The 14510-nt window shown below is 43.1% G+C and overlaps 3 protein-coding genes across 7 annotated transcripts in view; 2 read left to right on the plus strand and 1 right to left on the minus strand.

The window, feature by feature from the left end:
- znf185 (zinc finger protein 185 with LIM domain) overlaps window positions 1-4930 on the plus strand; it is a 12499-nt gene extending 7569 nt beyond the window's left edge. For 4 of the 5 annotated variants that reach the window (XM_078288947.1, XM_078288948.1, XM_071923018.2 and 1 more), the window contains 14 exons: window positions 1-15; window positions 123-167; window positions 391-438; window positions 592-657; window positions 840-911; window positions 1034-1096; window positions 1390-1500; window positions 1772-1819; window positions 2190-2225; window positions 2997-3077; window positions 3186-3260; window positions 3413-3478; window positions 3757-3862; window positions 4348-4930. The exon at window positions 1-15 is cut by the window's left edge and continues 36 nt beyond it. In XM_078288947.1, coding sequence (XP_078145073.1) covers window positions 1-15; window positions 123-167; window positions 391-438; window positions 592-657; window positions 840-911; window positions 1034-1096; window positions 1390-1500; window positions 1772-1819; window positions 2190-2225; window positions 2997-3077; window positions 3186-3260; window positions 3413-3478; window positions 3757-3862; window positions 4348-4449 — 934 coding nt within the window. In that variant the 3' untranslated portion in view covers window positions 4450-4930. The remainder of the gene's footprint in view (window positions 16-122; window positions 168-390; window positions 439-591; window positions 658-839; window positions 912-1033; window positions 1097-1389; window positions 1501-1771; window positions 1820-2189; window positions 2226-2996; window positions 3078-3185; window positions 3261-3412; window positions 3479-3756; window positions 3863-4347) is intronic. The other variant, XM_078288949.1, reaches the window with a different exon arrangement.
- A 157-nt stretch (window positions 4931-5087) lies between these two features.
- pofut4 (protein O-fucosyltransferase 4) lies at window positions 5088-9436 on the minus strand. The gene is made up of 5 exons (XM_071923020.2): window positions 9168-9436; window positions 8526-8864; window positions 8011-8391; window positions 6529-7151; window positions 5088-6345 (listed from the first exon to the last, which is right to left on the minus strand). Exons 1-5 carry the CDS (start codon window positions 9168-9170, stop codon window positions 6195-6197), a joined length of 1497 nt encoding a protein of 498 aa, XP_071779121.1. The 5' UTR covers window positions 9171-9436; the 3' UTR covers window positions 5088-6194.
- Window positions 9437-9840: 404 nt separating this feature from the next.
- On the plus strand, window positions 9841-13254 carry rab9b (RAB9B, member RAS oncogene family). Its single transcript, XM_071923048.2, has 2 exons — window positions 9841-9880; window positions 10951-13254. Exon 2 carries the CDS (start codon window positions 11045-11047, stop codon window positions 11651-11653), a length of 609 nt encoding a protein of 202 aa, XP_071779149.1. The 5' UTR covers window positions 9841-9880; window positions 10951-11044; the 3' UTR covers window positions 11654-13254.
- The last annotated feature ends 1256 nt before the right edge of the window (window positions 13255-14510 follow it).

The following is a 14510-nucleotide window of genomic DNA, read 5'->3' on the forward strand; positions in this document are numbered from 1 at the left end:
CACATCCCCTAACAGGTAATCATATTGGTTTGGAGCTGTGACTGTTTTCCAGCCAGCCAGATAGTATCTCGGCATGCATAATGCAGCAGTTTCTGATTATGAGCCACTTTTCTCTATTGCAGCTCCTCTGACCTGCTCCAGCCCCTTTCAGCCCATTCCATCAACAGGTACGGGAATGAGAATGCAAATTCACGTTTTCTATATTGTAACCTCTGTTTGTTTCACTGATACTGTTATGTTACTATATAATATGATAGTTACAACTGCTGCTACAACTGCTTCACTTTGTTGCTTATTGTAATAACTACTTATCATTACTGTCAGCAACTATCATATCTGACATACTAGCTGTCAACACTTATTGTAATGCTAATGTTGATTTCCCCTCAGCATGTCACCTACTTCCCCTGAGGAGGAAGATCCAAGTCCAGCAATCAAGTGAGGCTTAGTTGGAATTAAGCAACTATTTCTCTGAGATCGAGCTAACACTTTTAGTGGTATCATCATTATATATACAGTGTGACAGTGGCACACACTGTAGGTGCCCGCAGCTTTTGTGAAATTCTAATGTTTTATGTATGTGTTTGACAGTATGAGTGGTAGTGCATTGGAATCCCTTGCAGAGGACATCATCCCTATCAACACTGACACCAAAAGGTATTAAACCGAGTCTGGTGCATAATTGTGTTATGAATGTGTGGGTGAGAGATGGAGAGGAACGGACGAGTCTGAGCCAATGGAATCCATTTTCTCAAACTTCACATATTACCCTCCTCTGTTATGCTTGAGCTGTCATAACTTCTGCATCATCTCTCTCTCTCTCCACCACGGCTCCTCAGTCTCAGCACCGGGCGATCCTGGACACGCACGTGGGAGACCAGCACACCCGAGTGCGCTGCTACAGAGGAGAGGTGATGGCACACTTCGATTTACTCTTACGCTTACACACTATCCCGACCCGCTATGCTTCATTCATCTTCATCCATCCATGTACATTATGTGCTAAAAGCCTTCCACTGTATGTTCCTCTCAGCCAAGAGGCCGTACCCGCAGGCCATGTTGAGGATCAACAGACAGTGGTCATGTTTGAGAGAAAGTAAGTCACCTTTTCATTAGAAGCTGCGGGTGCGTATCCGCCCCCTTTTATTCCCATAACCCATTTCCCTTTCACTATGGTGAAGTAACTAAGCTTTTGCAGCATGAACACTCAACTCATTGAGCCAGAAGACATTGTGCACTGGTGCTGCTGAAAATAGGTCAGATATATATCTGTTACAACTGTCCCTCACAAGTCTGGTAAACAGATCCCCTTCTGGCCATTTGCAATGTACAGAGTGTGAATTTGTCGTCTTCTTGTGGTACGATAACATGTTGTTGTTTGTGCTCAAGGTCCACTGAGAATGACTCCCCATGGGACAGATGGACATCACCCACTGTCTATGCTACCACTACTAATACAGAGGAGGAGGAGGAGGAGGAGGAAGAGGAGGAGGAGGAGAGGTATCGCCACTGTCGCTGCGCTCATTATATGCAGATTAAAGCACATTATTTTACAAATTCACTAAGAAGTGATTATAATATCTTATAATTCAGTGGCTGTCGACCATTTAATTGAAAGCAAGTAAAGCAAGCAAGCAAATACAGCTGAACTTGAAACTTCTTCATGGCTCAGTCTAAGAATAATCATCTGCTTCTGAACATGATATTCCTTGTTTTAATATTATCACTTGCTGAGACTTATTATAACGCTGGATTGTTCTCTGTTTTGTAGCCCCGAGGATACAGAGACACAGACAGTCACAACCATCACCACTGTCAGGTTAGGACAAACTTCAAATCACATTTAATTGAGATTCTCACCGCACACAAATTGAAGTTATGATAGAGTTGGGACACTATGAATGGAGTTAGGAGGGAGAGTGGGAGACAGGTAATGGCTACTATCACAATGAATGGGAGGAGGGCTCAGGATGAGGCGATGCTGCAGTACAATGGAAACAGACCACACCTTGGTCAATAAAACTGGAAAGTCCAAATCTCTGCCTCTTACTAAACCCTCTAGAAGTGCGAGTCAGGAAGAGATCAGCTTCGTACAAAAAGTGTAGCCGCCTTGTTCGCTGGATTGAGTCCAGCTTATTGACCGCTACAGGCTGTAGTAAAAGTCCAATACAACTTTCTTTGCTTCCCAGGGAGACGTACAGTGACCCAGAGCCTGCTATGGATCGGTGAGTTTATGATCTTGTTAACATCGAACATGGCATAATGCAAGAATAGACTTTCTATGTAACATTATTTGATCTGTTGAATTTCTTGCTTTTGTCAAGACCTCCTTTAAGTGGAGCTCTCTGTATTTTAGACTATGTACTTTATGTCTTTTGGGATTTTAAATATAAGCAAAGATACAGTAATGAATAGATAATTAATGTACCTGTCATCATTTGTTGATGAGGCAAATTTAATGAAGGATATCAGTGATACTTGAAATCATGTATATATAGGCCATCTGCACAGATTGTACCCTTTTACCTAGTAGATCTGTTAGACTCCTTTGGCTCTGTGGCTGTAACAGAGCCGTCTTAGCTAGGGGGTGGGTCTAATGAGAGATTTAGGCCAAAGCCCTGTGGGAATGCAGCTGCATCCGCTCAGCACTCCAGTCTGGATCTAAGGTTACCTGCGACTCCTGTATGCTAGGTTAGACAGACCTCTGAATGACAAGATCCTCTCTCCCATTATCTTTCAGTTTGCCCTCATTTCCTTCCCCCCTCTAATTATCAGTGTTTTGAGTCTCCAGATGTCAAATTAATGATGTGTATTAGAGTTGTCCTTTTGTCAAATCGCAGCCTGTTAAGCAGCATGCTATTAACAAGTGATGGGAGAAAGTGATTATCTCCCAAGCTACATTTGACAGATGTAGAGCTCTTTATTCCTATGCGTAACCCATCACACTGCTGTCAGCGCTTGACAGACGACACTAACGCTGCTCACTGTATCTCCAGCAATGGAACTGGAACCCATTCCAGCACCTTGGACAGAGAAGACGCCGAGCGCGTCCAGACACCAGAGCCGGAGTCCAAAAAGTGAGTGAATTTAAACAAACCAAAGAGAGAATATAAAAAAGGTGACAGCTAATATGTATTTTAAAACTCTGCATATTAATTGTGTCACTTCACCTCTCTCTGTTCAAGGGGCTTTGTGTATGTAAAGGAGTATGTCAATGCAACAGAGCTCTCCTTGCATAACGCCACAGACGGCAGTGGGAGGTAAGACCAATAAATTATTTACACATTGAAATCACAATAATAATGGTAAAAAAATATTGCTGAATAAATACTGCTACTTCAGCACAATCTATGCCATTGAAGCGGCCAGCAGCATTGCCGTCATGAATTACTTATTGCTCTTGTGTCCTTAGTGGATCTGATTATTTGACATCAAGCTCCTCCAGTTACTCCTACAGCAGCCCCTCCACCTTCTCCAGGTAATAACACAATTCCCTAAACCCACAGTATACCGCTCTCTAGCCATGAGGCTGATGAGGCTTGTTGTTTCCAGCTCTGAAGAAACTAGATATGTGTAAGCAATAAGGCAGAAATTCCACTAAACCCGCTCATTAGCTGGCTAAGTGAGGACATCAAAGGATTGTTTACACTTATTAAATTCCCTCACACAGGCCAGAAAGGGCCTGTGTGGTTATTTCCACACAGTGCTGCGCCCCGACTAACTTCTTCTATTGTCTCAATCGCTGTGCCTCCCCAGGGGTTCGCTGTCATCCACCTGTACGTACTGTGGAGAGCTGGTGGGCAATGATGCCAAGATCACCATCGAGCACCTCAATATCAACTGCCACCCTGCCTGCTTCAAGGTAATCCACCTGTCTACTCAACTGCAGTTGTGTTGAACATACAATTTGGAATGCATCAAAATGTTATATATTCACATTATGTCCTTCAAAGGATTTACCTGGATTTGTAAAATAAGCTTTTTTTTCAACTTTCATTTCTCAAAAAGCAAGTCTGCTTACTTCAGTGTTTACAAAATTCTTTGTTCTTTATCATTCTTGTTCCTCTTTAGTAAAAAACAAAAGGCTTATATGTTATAAACAAACTTTTTAGTCTCCAAATACACATAAAGCTTGTGTTTAGCTGTTTCATACTATCAATCCATGTATCAAAAGCCTGTACAATAAATTTCATAGTGTCTTCAATCCAATAAATTAATATGTAAACACAACCAGCAGTGGAGCTATAGTGGGTGCTATACTACTGTAGTACATTAGTATGATAGTATTTCAATGGCCTTTACTTTCTCATAACTGTATTTTCTAATGATATTCTCACAATATTTCAGTGTGGTGTCTGCAGTACACCCATGGGAGACCTTCTCTACAACATGTTCCTTCATGGTGGAACAGTCCACTGCGAGAGCTGCTACTCCAAAGCCCTCGACTGATTATCACTGCTCTTCAACAGCCTGTTACCCTTGTCCCCTCTCCTTCGTGTTCATTTGCATATGCAAGGAGAGGACTGGTCTTTCACAAAGTTTGGACTATATTAGGCTTGAACTTAGGCATTATTCTTTGGTTTGGGGTGATCAAAGAGACTGTTATGGTGAAGAATATGATTACTTTGTTGCTATGTTGATTCTTATATTAGTTTAAACGTCCAATTTCTGTTTTGCAAGTTTTTTTTCCAGATGGTGAAAGTTGTGTCTGCCTCAGTACACTATGAAGGATTTGTCTCTACAACAATATGCGCTGAAAAGAACTGTGAACAGACCAAAACTTGTAGTTGGGTACAACATGGTAGTTTAGCGATGGTAGTTATGCGAGACAATGCCTTTGTTTCAAAATGTTACTTTTACTTTGTTTTCCTTGATACAAAATATTATGTTCACTGTTGTTGATGCTAACAAAATAAAATGATTTATATAACCATGATACAAATATATGCGATATAAAGATGGTGTGTTAGCAGACGTATAAGATTGTCATGGTCTCCAGCAGCTACATGTTTCAGAAAAGCAAAGCATGATTTACAAATTATTGCACATATAAGCTTAGGATTGGGTAACAGAAAATCTCCAATTTAGACCTAGTTTCAGGCAATATTATAAAAAAAAATGTCATGTACATGAGCGGTTCCTGAGAGCTACTTCAGAAATATAGTGGCGAATTCCCACTGGGGAGTTGTGCTTAACTTTTTACATATTACATTTGCCTCTTTCTCCATCTCTTAGTGAAGCAATACTTTCTTTGCATAATCACTTAAGTAGTTTTATATAAATGTGACTTTGGCTCGACACCATCGGCTACCTGCTGAGGAACTGTAAAGAAGTCATTACAGTTCATTGGCTACAGTCTTGATGGTCTTCACACACAGCTAAGCAGAGTTCCCTTGGTAGAGAGGACAAGTCTTTGGCAGTGGCCCAGTCCAATGAAATTCTGCCTCCGATGGGAATGTGCCTCCCTGGAATAACTGCACTTGTATGCAGTTAATATTAACAATGCAAGGTGGAGCAAGGACAATCATGGCACCTCAGTTATGGAAATAAAACCCCTTGAAAATTTTATGACAACATTCTAAAACATCTGATTCCCATTACTTAACTAGGGAAAATTAAAAGTGTCATGTCATGTACTAGGGATGTAAACAATTATCTGGGTACTCAGTTACCCATTTGAAATTTAAAACTCGGATAATGCAAACAAATAACAAATTTGAACTTAATTCCATAAAAATATTATTCCCATGGAAATTTTGTATGTTAACACTGTATGAAAAAAAGTGACGTTACACCTATTGAGGGCGATATTAAACAAGTAAACTCGCCCAGCAAACCTTGTCTGTTAGCTAGTCTAACATTAGTTCATCTACTAACTAACCCCCCCCCCCACACACACACACACTGGAAGAAAAAAAGAGTAATCAAATACTATTCGGTTAGAGAAAATGAGTACTCTGTTACTAAATTACTAATTATTTACATCCCTACTGAATACAATATCAAAATCTGAGACATTTACAGTATAACTATTTAAATTGCTCAACAGGGTGTTGCAATTTTGGCTCATGTAAGAAAAGATTAGTAATTTATGCTTCTTTCCCTCATTTAAACAGAGGGGACACATTGAGGGCATAATAAGGGACACCCCTGCAATTCTGGATGGGTTCCATCCATTTGTCTCAAGGCCTGTGTCAGTGTTTTCCTCTGGCTCTCCTCACAGCAATGTTCTGGATGTGCTGCCACAGCAGTGAAGGGTCTGACTCGTTATGTCTTATCAGAGAGTCCAGCCCCTCTGCCTGGTCCAGGCTCTGCCAGTAATCCTGAGGCCATATTTGCAACCATCTGCAGACAGATATACAAACAGATTAGGCTCATCACAGAGGCTATTTTAATGAGAAAGGCAATTTATCAGAATTGTGATTTCTCTCCCCTCAGGACATTGTTAGTCCCCCAAAAGTACAGAATGTAGAGCAATTTGTTCTTGCTTTCACCTTTAGCATAGTTAATAATTTGAGACAAATTTACCCATCATCTGCGGGAATATCTTGGACGTGTCCATACCCCGGGCTGGGCAGGGGGCATCCCATGTGGGAGTTATTGGCCATCTTAGGTTGAGGTGGTGGGTTCTGCTTTGGGGCTTTCCTATAGGCCCGTTCCACTGCCAGTCGAGCGTTCTCCTGGTCACACACATAACACTCAAACCCGTTGAGGTAGTTGGGCTTGCTCATGTCATTAACCCCCCACTCGCGGGTCTCCAGCGCCTCCAGCAAACGAGTGTTGGTGATGTGGCTGGGCTTCTTGAAGTCTAAATACTTTGCATATTCATCATCATTCTCATCTAGAAATTTGAGGAAGCTGGCCAGATCTTTTGGTGAGGGGAAGTTGTCTATGATGACGGCAGAGTGGTCGTTTGGCATCCAGTCCGCCACCAAGGACGAGCCTCGGTAGACAGGCACACAACCCTGGTGCAGAGGGCGCCACAACTTCTCTGTCATGTAATCTGGGCAGAGGCCATTTTCCAGAGCCAGGTGGAACTTGTAGCGTGACACAAAGCTCATGAAGTGGCCGTCCTCACCGGTAGCAGTGGCCGTGTCCTCCAGACGTTCAGGTAGAGCTTTGTTGTTCAAGCATTTCCCATAAGAGTCCACCTACAGAGAGACACAGACAGTGTGTAGAGAATGGAGAGAGATGGGGGCAAATAGTGAGGAGATGGAGGAAGAGATTAGTAGTATGACGATGAGATGCATTCTCAATGATCTACATTTCTGATAGAACCCTGATAATGAGACATTCCTAATCGATACACAGCAACTATTAACATTACATTCCTCAATTAAAATTAGGAGACATCACACTGAGGGCCGTATTTGCTAAGGGTCTGCTGTGGTGTTAGTGCAGTTGCAAGCAAAGAGTGGCGATTCTGATCTACTAACTTGTGCACGCCAGCATTTTGCACATGGAAATGGAGTAGACACTTGGCAGGAGACTTTTAGCGCAATTTACCCAATTAATATGTATTGTGAGGAGTGGCAATGGCAGGGTGCAAAAATGGAGGAAGAAATTATTGAAATGGATCACTTTCACCGATTTACTAAACCAAATGGCGTCAATTTAACCTCCAATTGCAAGTGGAATTTTACGCCAAGAGGAAGCACATCCTAACTTCTCACCCTGAGAAACCCATGGCTGCTGTGTTATTTGTACTAAGGCACAACAGACAGAAAGAGAAAATAATAAAGAGAATAAGAAATACATGAGAGTGTTCCATGTGAGAATCACTCTCTTTCAAATGTCAGAGGATGCGATTAAAATAAATTACATATTGCCACTATGGTTGCTCCTCAGGTATTCTAATTGGGAAATCACGACTGGCTTGATTTGCATAAGTGGTCTTGATAAATCAGGCGTTAAACTGGAGAAAGCTACATTTGTCAAGTTTTTGCATAAGGTAGTAATTAGCGTGCCTCTTAAGACAGCCCAGAGAGCATCACCATCACTGTACTGTACCTCAATGTACTTCATGAGCTCCCGGACGTATCTGTCTCTGTCTGACGGGACGTCGCAGTGAGACTGCATGTACAGCACAGGGGCCAGGCCCTCCCTCCTCCTGCGGTTCTTCTCCTGGAGCGACATGGCTACAGGCTGCAGCAAGTACTCCAGGGAGGGCAGCCACTGCAGGGTCAGAGGATAGTCTGACCCTCGGCGAAACGTGGCAGTGTAGTTGAACAGACGGATTCCCGGCCCGTGAGAGAGGACGTAGTTATTCATGGGTGACTCCTCGTGGAACAGCGCCCAGGTCTGGTGGCGGAGACGAGGGAGGGGTGCCTCGTATGCCCGGAAGTCTGTCCCGTAGAAGATGATGGATGCTGTCCGTTTGTACAGCTGGACCTTTCAAGATCAAGTCCAGGTTATTTGCAGAATAACTTGAGATTATAATTTTTATTAATGTGTGCATGCATCTTCCCTCGGTCTAAGCCAGGAGTTTCAGTAACAAGATTTAGGAGGTTAAGTAGTTCTGGTACCTTGCGGTTGCTTGTGACCAGGCAGGAGGAAGTGGCACAGTCAATGCGCTCCGTGTCGCCAGGAAAATGGGGGAAAAGCCCCGCGCTCCACCAGAGGAGAATAGGCAGCTCCTTGTTGCTCCGGGGGTCACTGTTGCCAGGGCCGCGGTATGAACTGATGGAGGCAAACTCCATATCTGACAAGGCGCTCTGGGGCTGGAAGGCTCCCCAGTCCCCTGCATCCAAGGGCTCCAGAGGGAGCTGAGCATCAGGGAAGGAGGCAAAGGAGACCCAGACCCAGCAGAGGAGACCCAGCAGCCCCACACACACACAGGGCACCAGCCTGCCCCCCACTGCCATCTGCAAGGGAAACAGACCAGAATACACATCTCACAGACGGGACCATAGGGCAAACAAATTAACCATATCTCTACTTTAGGCATGGAAACCATCTCTGGGTCTCTTTAATAAAGTAGCACCCTGCTTTAGTGCTTTCGAACCAAATGAAGCTGTTATGGATGCAACCATTCCTACTAATATTGCTAGCAAGAAACTTTATTTCATAGCCAACATAGCCAGCAACTCGATAGCTAAGTTAACGTTATATCCTGTCGGTGTTGGCAAAATATACATCGAAATCCAGAAATGTTTACTGTTTCCTACCATTGACGGTGCAACAAACACATGAAGGTATGTTTCTTCAATTCCAGCGATGAAAAGACATAGCTATCCTCTGTAAAAGTTAGCTTTCAGGAGTGGTGGTAGTAAGATGCTCTCCGACAACAGCAAACGGTAAGGGAAAAGAAGAGCAACTGGATTCTTCTTCACTTCTTCTTCTGCTTCTTCGCCTTCTTCTTCTCTGTGTTTATTGGCGGTTCGCAAACCAACTTCAAGGTGCAAACCGCCACCAGCTATACCGGAGTGTGTACATTTGTGGCTCTACCGAATTTCTGCGACTCTCAACAACAACGAAAACAACAGCAACAAAATAATAATAGCTGTATACTTCGTCTGCAATTTCGACTTTTGACCATTAACACGCAATTTATTTTTGCTTCCATCTACTGGACTGGGGTGGAACAATCTTTTTCAGTCAGTGCACTCATTATCTGGGTGCTGTCAGTCTGAGACCAGGAAGATATTGCTATATCACTAATATATTAATGATATTACCCTCTACTCTAAATAATTACATCTCCGTGACACTTTGTTGTTATCAGATATGGAAAACACAAATAGTTACACTAATCCTATGGCCTTTAGGACCATGCGGCTTGACTGGGGCGTGTACGTGCGGAGTTCGTCGATGGGGACGCGCACGGCAGTCAATCCCAGATGCAGGGAAGCTGGGCAAGCCACGCAACACCAACAATTTGGTACAGGATGAGTAAAGAGACATTTTTTTATATAATGCTAGGAGTCATTTATAGATATATTGCTTTACTGGAAAATATGTTTTTGTCAGCTTAGATTTAGTTTTTTTCTTGTTTGAGTCGCTTATTCACTATTAGCCAGTGTGTGTGCTAACGGTTAGCAGCCGGAGATGTCAACAAGCAGCAGCAACACACAAGCAAGCAGCCACATCCATAGATACCCGGCTAGCTAGTTAGCTGGGCAGCTTGTTAAACTGCTATACAGACGATGTATGTAGGCAAACTTTTTAGATTTTTTTAAATTTTTTTTTTACTCCGGTATCGTTTAACCATGAAGCATCTGTCCATCAACGAAGCAGTTTGATAAGGGATGGTCAGCCACGTTTGACAGCAAGCTGGTGCATGTTTTGTGGTCAGCGCAAGCGCAGTGGTTGTTTCCCGAGTCAGCTCATGCTCCTGACTCACCCCTGTTGTTGTTGTTGGATGGGACTCCCACACCCTATCTATTATGCATTTCATTCCGCAGAAGTATTGCCGCCCTTTGTCTTTAGAGTAGTGTTTGTCTACTACACTAAAACGGACTGACACTGCTGTTCAGTTAAGTGTTCAGGGTTAGTGGGAAACCATGTCTAGAAAAAATCATAATGAGTCAGAAAACATTAAGGCTGTAGTCAGCCAGAAGTGGCCTACTTACTTCAGCCTGAGCCATAACTTGCAAACCATATTGAGCAGCTAAACTGTGAGCCGGGGCAGAGTTCTCGGTCATTCACCCTATCAGTGTGTCCCTGAATCTAGTCAAGCATTACACATCAGATATGGCTTTTTTTTTCTGGTAGAAGTCAAAGTTTATTTGTTGTTGAAGACAGACGTTGCTAGAATAGCCTTACTTTTCCCCTCTGTATTTCATCTACTCTGAATCATCAGCTAAATCGAGACCACACGCTGGTTTGGGAGTCGTGTGTGTTTTTTCACAAGTCAGTGTCTTCCCTTTTCTTTTGTGTAATGATGATTTGCACTTTCTGTGTTTTGCTTGTCAAATAAGTATCTTTTTTTGGACTTCCTTCCTCTTCTAGGTTAAATTGACCCTGGTCTGCCACCTGGTGTGGAGGCCTGGTCCCAGTGGCCCGTAACCCAGTGAGGAGGCCCAGCTGGGTGGGAGGTAGCGTGATGAGCGGGAAGAGCCTGCTGCTGAAGGTGATCCTGCTGGGGGACGGTGGAGTGGGTAAGTCCTCCCTGATGAACCGCTACGTCACGGACCGCTTCGACTCCCAGTCCTTCCACACCATTGGCGTGGAGTTCCTCAACCGGGACCTGGAGGTGGACGGGCGCCTGGTCACTCTTCAGATCTGGGACACGGCGGGCCAGGAGCGCTTCAAGTCCCTGCGCACGCCCTTCTACCGCGGCGCCGACTGCTGCCTGCTCACCTTTGCCGTGGACGACCTGCAGAGCTTCCAGAACCTGGGCTGCTGGAAGAAGGAGTTCATGTACTACTCGGACATTAAAGACCCTGAGCGGTTCCCTTTTGTGGTACTGGGCAATAAGGTGGACAAGGAGGACAGGGAGGTGGGGGAGGACGAGGCACGGGCCTGGTGCGAGGAGAACGGCTGCTGCCCCTACTTTGAGACCAGTGCTAAGGATGACACTAATGTCACGGCTGCGTTCGAAGCGGCTGTCAGGGAGGTTCTGGCTGCTGAGGACCAGATCGACCACGCGCTGCTGAGCAGCACGATCGATCTCCATGGCAACCGCAAAACCTCCCGCTCTTCTTGCTGCTGATTGGTCTGGTGTGAAACCACCCCTCCTTAATGTCTCTGGCTGAAACTTGCCTGTAGCAGTTTTGAGAGCCAGTGAGGTTTTGTCTACGGTACATGTAGGTACGAGCTACTGAGTACAGGTTCCTCTAAAGATTATGTGGATGAGATAAAGCTGCTCTAAGGAGTGTTGTGTCACAGATTCAGACGGTATTCAGAAGGTTGGAATATTGCTCCAGCCAAGGTACATTATAACAGGCACACTCAGTTTTCGTACTCTGTCTGCTTTCAGCAGTGTTGCACAAGAAATGATCACTTTTACCCAGCTTAAGCGTTGTCTGCCTGTGCAGGGGTTTTATCAAATAGTCCCTCTAGAGTAATTATTTGAATTTGTCCCGTATTAATCCAGTGGACCAGAGAATATTGTCCACGGCGGCCTGTCCTCTCTCCAAGAGCACAGTCTGCTTGTGGCACAGCGGCATAGTCCTCGTACTGTAATTGCTCCACTGTCTGTCTGTAAGCTGATTTTACTCGGGTTTCAGAGGTACTTTGAATACAGCATTGCTTTATCTCATTGTCAGATCTGTCGGCAGTGGCTGGATCGCTAATGGAGTACATGGAACACAGACAATGTCTGTAAGTGACGCTGTTCCCGATCCAGTCAGACATTGTGCTTCAGAGCTGACAACATGAATATGATGACAAACACGTATTACGGTACCAGGAGAATAAATGATTGCTGCACAAAAAAGGAAAGATGACCCTGTTTGTCTTCAAAGGGAAGGGAATTGTGGGCTGTAATATTGCAGCTCTATAAGCAGTTGGTACAAGCTATTGTAGTACTCTTATTCATTTGAGCATTATGTCCATTACCGCCCTTCTACAGCTTAGCCAGAGGTGTCGGGTGTATGAGACCTGCAGTATTAGATCATTCTTATTTCCCATTACCTGTACAAGGGCCTCTTTACTGGGTATAGTCCAGCATTTCTCTATAATACTAATGCTTTTGCTACTGTTAAAATAAACTGCTGTTTATTTTCCTGTGAAGCACATTTCCATCCTCCAACAACATGTTATTTTTGGCAGGTCCATATTTTTTTTCCAGACATTTATTGTGGTCTGATATTTACTTTTGGCTTCAGTGTTTGATCAGGTGGTCTTTGGAGTTTCTTTTCTTGCCGAGTAGTAGAGGTGGTTATGATTATAATAATAATGGTGATAATTTTGGCATGTCTGTAATCCTGTCTGTCTGATTTGCTGATTGCACTGGCAGGCCTTAACATTCCGGTCCTTGAGCTTTGCTTGTATTCTGAAGGTCTCCTCTGCTTCACTAATATATTACATATGCCTTGTACTGCCAGTCAGCTCATTCTGGGTCTCAGCTGAATGTGAATTAGCCTGAGCACAAGGATAATGATGTTACCTTTTAATGTGTGGATTGTGCATCACCTCGTCCATTCATACAATACTGAGTGAAACGTACAGATGAGTATTGTGAGAATAATCTCTTTGATGCTTAACTTTGTTCAGGTGAATGGTACTTTTGATTTTACTGTTTTTACATAATAGGCTTCCTTACCACAGGCGTGTTTGACTTTTGTCCCTTTGGTTTTACTGCTGTCGGCCAGAGGTCATTGTTGTGTGTCTGTCTGTATGGTTCAAGAAAATAATATGGCCGATGTTTGATGCTTCAGACATTGTTTCAATTCTTTTTTTTCAGTATTTTGATAGGTGCTTGAATAGGGTTCAAGAAAATAATATGGCCGATGTTTGATGCTTCAGACATTGTTTCAATTCTTTTTTTGTCAGTATTTTGATAGGTGCTTGAATAGCATTTGGTACAACCAAAACTATTGCATTAATACGATAAAATGTTTTCATCTGTTGCATGCACAAAGTCACTATGGTTACGTTACATGTTCTCATAACTTTTCTGCTCTGCTTGTCTTATCTCTCAGCCTGAGGTCAGGTTGTTTGCCTTTCAATTCAAAAATTCAAATTGCATCATATTTCAGTATTGTATGCAGCCTGATGGTGACCATTACAAGAGCTTCACTGTGGAAGTGAAACCAGTTTAAGCAAGTACTGTCAGATTCACTTTTAATATGGTTCTTTGGTTTAATCTAGGCCTGTAGAAAACGGCCTGTTGTCCATGCTATCACTATAAAGTATTTTCTAAAGTGTGTTTGAGTACAGGTACCTACAATGTATGAGAGAAGATCTATTTACTGTGAACTGAATAGGGCATTTTAACAGAATATAGCCTAAGCCTATATTAATCCAAAGGGAAAATGAGGGCTGGAAGTTAGTCATTTATTTTATTAGTGTTAATTTTTTTCTGGGTTAAGCAGAATACTGTCTCCTTACTGTACCAACTTGTTTCCTCTCCCGGTAAGATAATGTAGCCGACCACAACCTTAGCCTGAATTTTAACATTAATACCTGAAAATCAATGAATTTCTGTATAAGCTAGTAGTCGTTTGATAACCTATGTTGCTCTCATGATGCTGTCTTATGTCACTGTAACCAAATCTCATGTCAGATTTCTTTTTGTTTTGTTTTGTTGCAATAATATCCAAGAATGTAAAAACTAATTTCTCTGGGCTGTCCATATTAATGGCTTATGTAAATTGCAAAGGGCATTCATTTTATAACACCGTACAAAATGACACTAAACGTCTATTTCACTCGTTCACCCCATGAGTGTGCTTTAAGCGGTGTGAAAGTTAAGGCTATGTATCCTGATTATCTGTTGTTGATCCAATGTACAACTTCTCTAAGTCCTCTTTTTGCACTATGGAGGATGAGGCTGGTTGTGTCAGCAGATTGGCATAGTGGTGAATACTATCCAATACTCGGCTACAAATAAAACATGCGACATA

Source organism: Centroberyx gerrardi, chromosome 16, assembly GCF_048128805.1.
Source record: "Centroberyx gerrardi isolate f3 chromosome 16, fCenGer3.hap1.cur.20231027, whole genome shotgun sequence".
In the NCBI taxonomy this organism is placed as follows: domain Eukaryota; kingdom Metazoa; phylum Chordata; class Actinopteri; order Beryciformes; family Berycidae; genus Centroberyx; species Centroberyx gerrardi.

Bases quoted from the DNA above. Each gene is read 5' to 3' on its own strand.
- pofut4 (XM_071923020.2), bottom strand. The intron at 7,152-8,010 runs GTACAGTACAGT...GTCTCTCTGTAG, and splicing joins AGCTCATGAAGTACATTGAG to GTGGACTCTTATGGGAAATG. The intron at 6,346-6,528 runs GTAAATTTGTCT...ATCTGTCTGCAG, and splicing joins GATATTCCCGCAGATGATGG to ATGGTTGCAAATATGGCCTC.
- rab9b (XM_071923048.2), top strand. From the start codon at position 11,045: ATGAGCGGGAAGAGCCTGCTGCTGAAGGTGATCCTGCTGGGGGACGGT.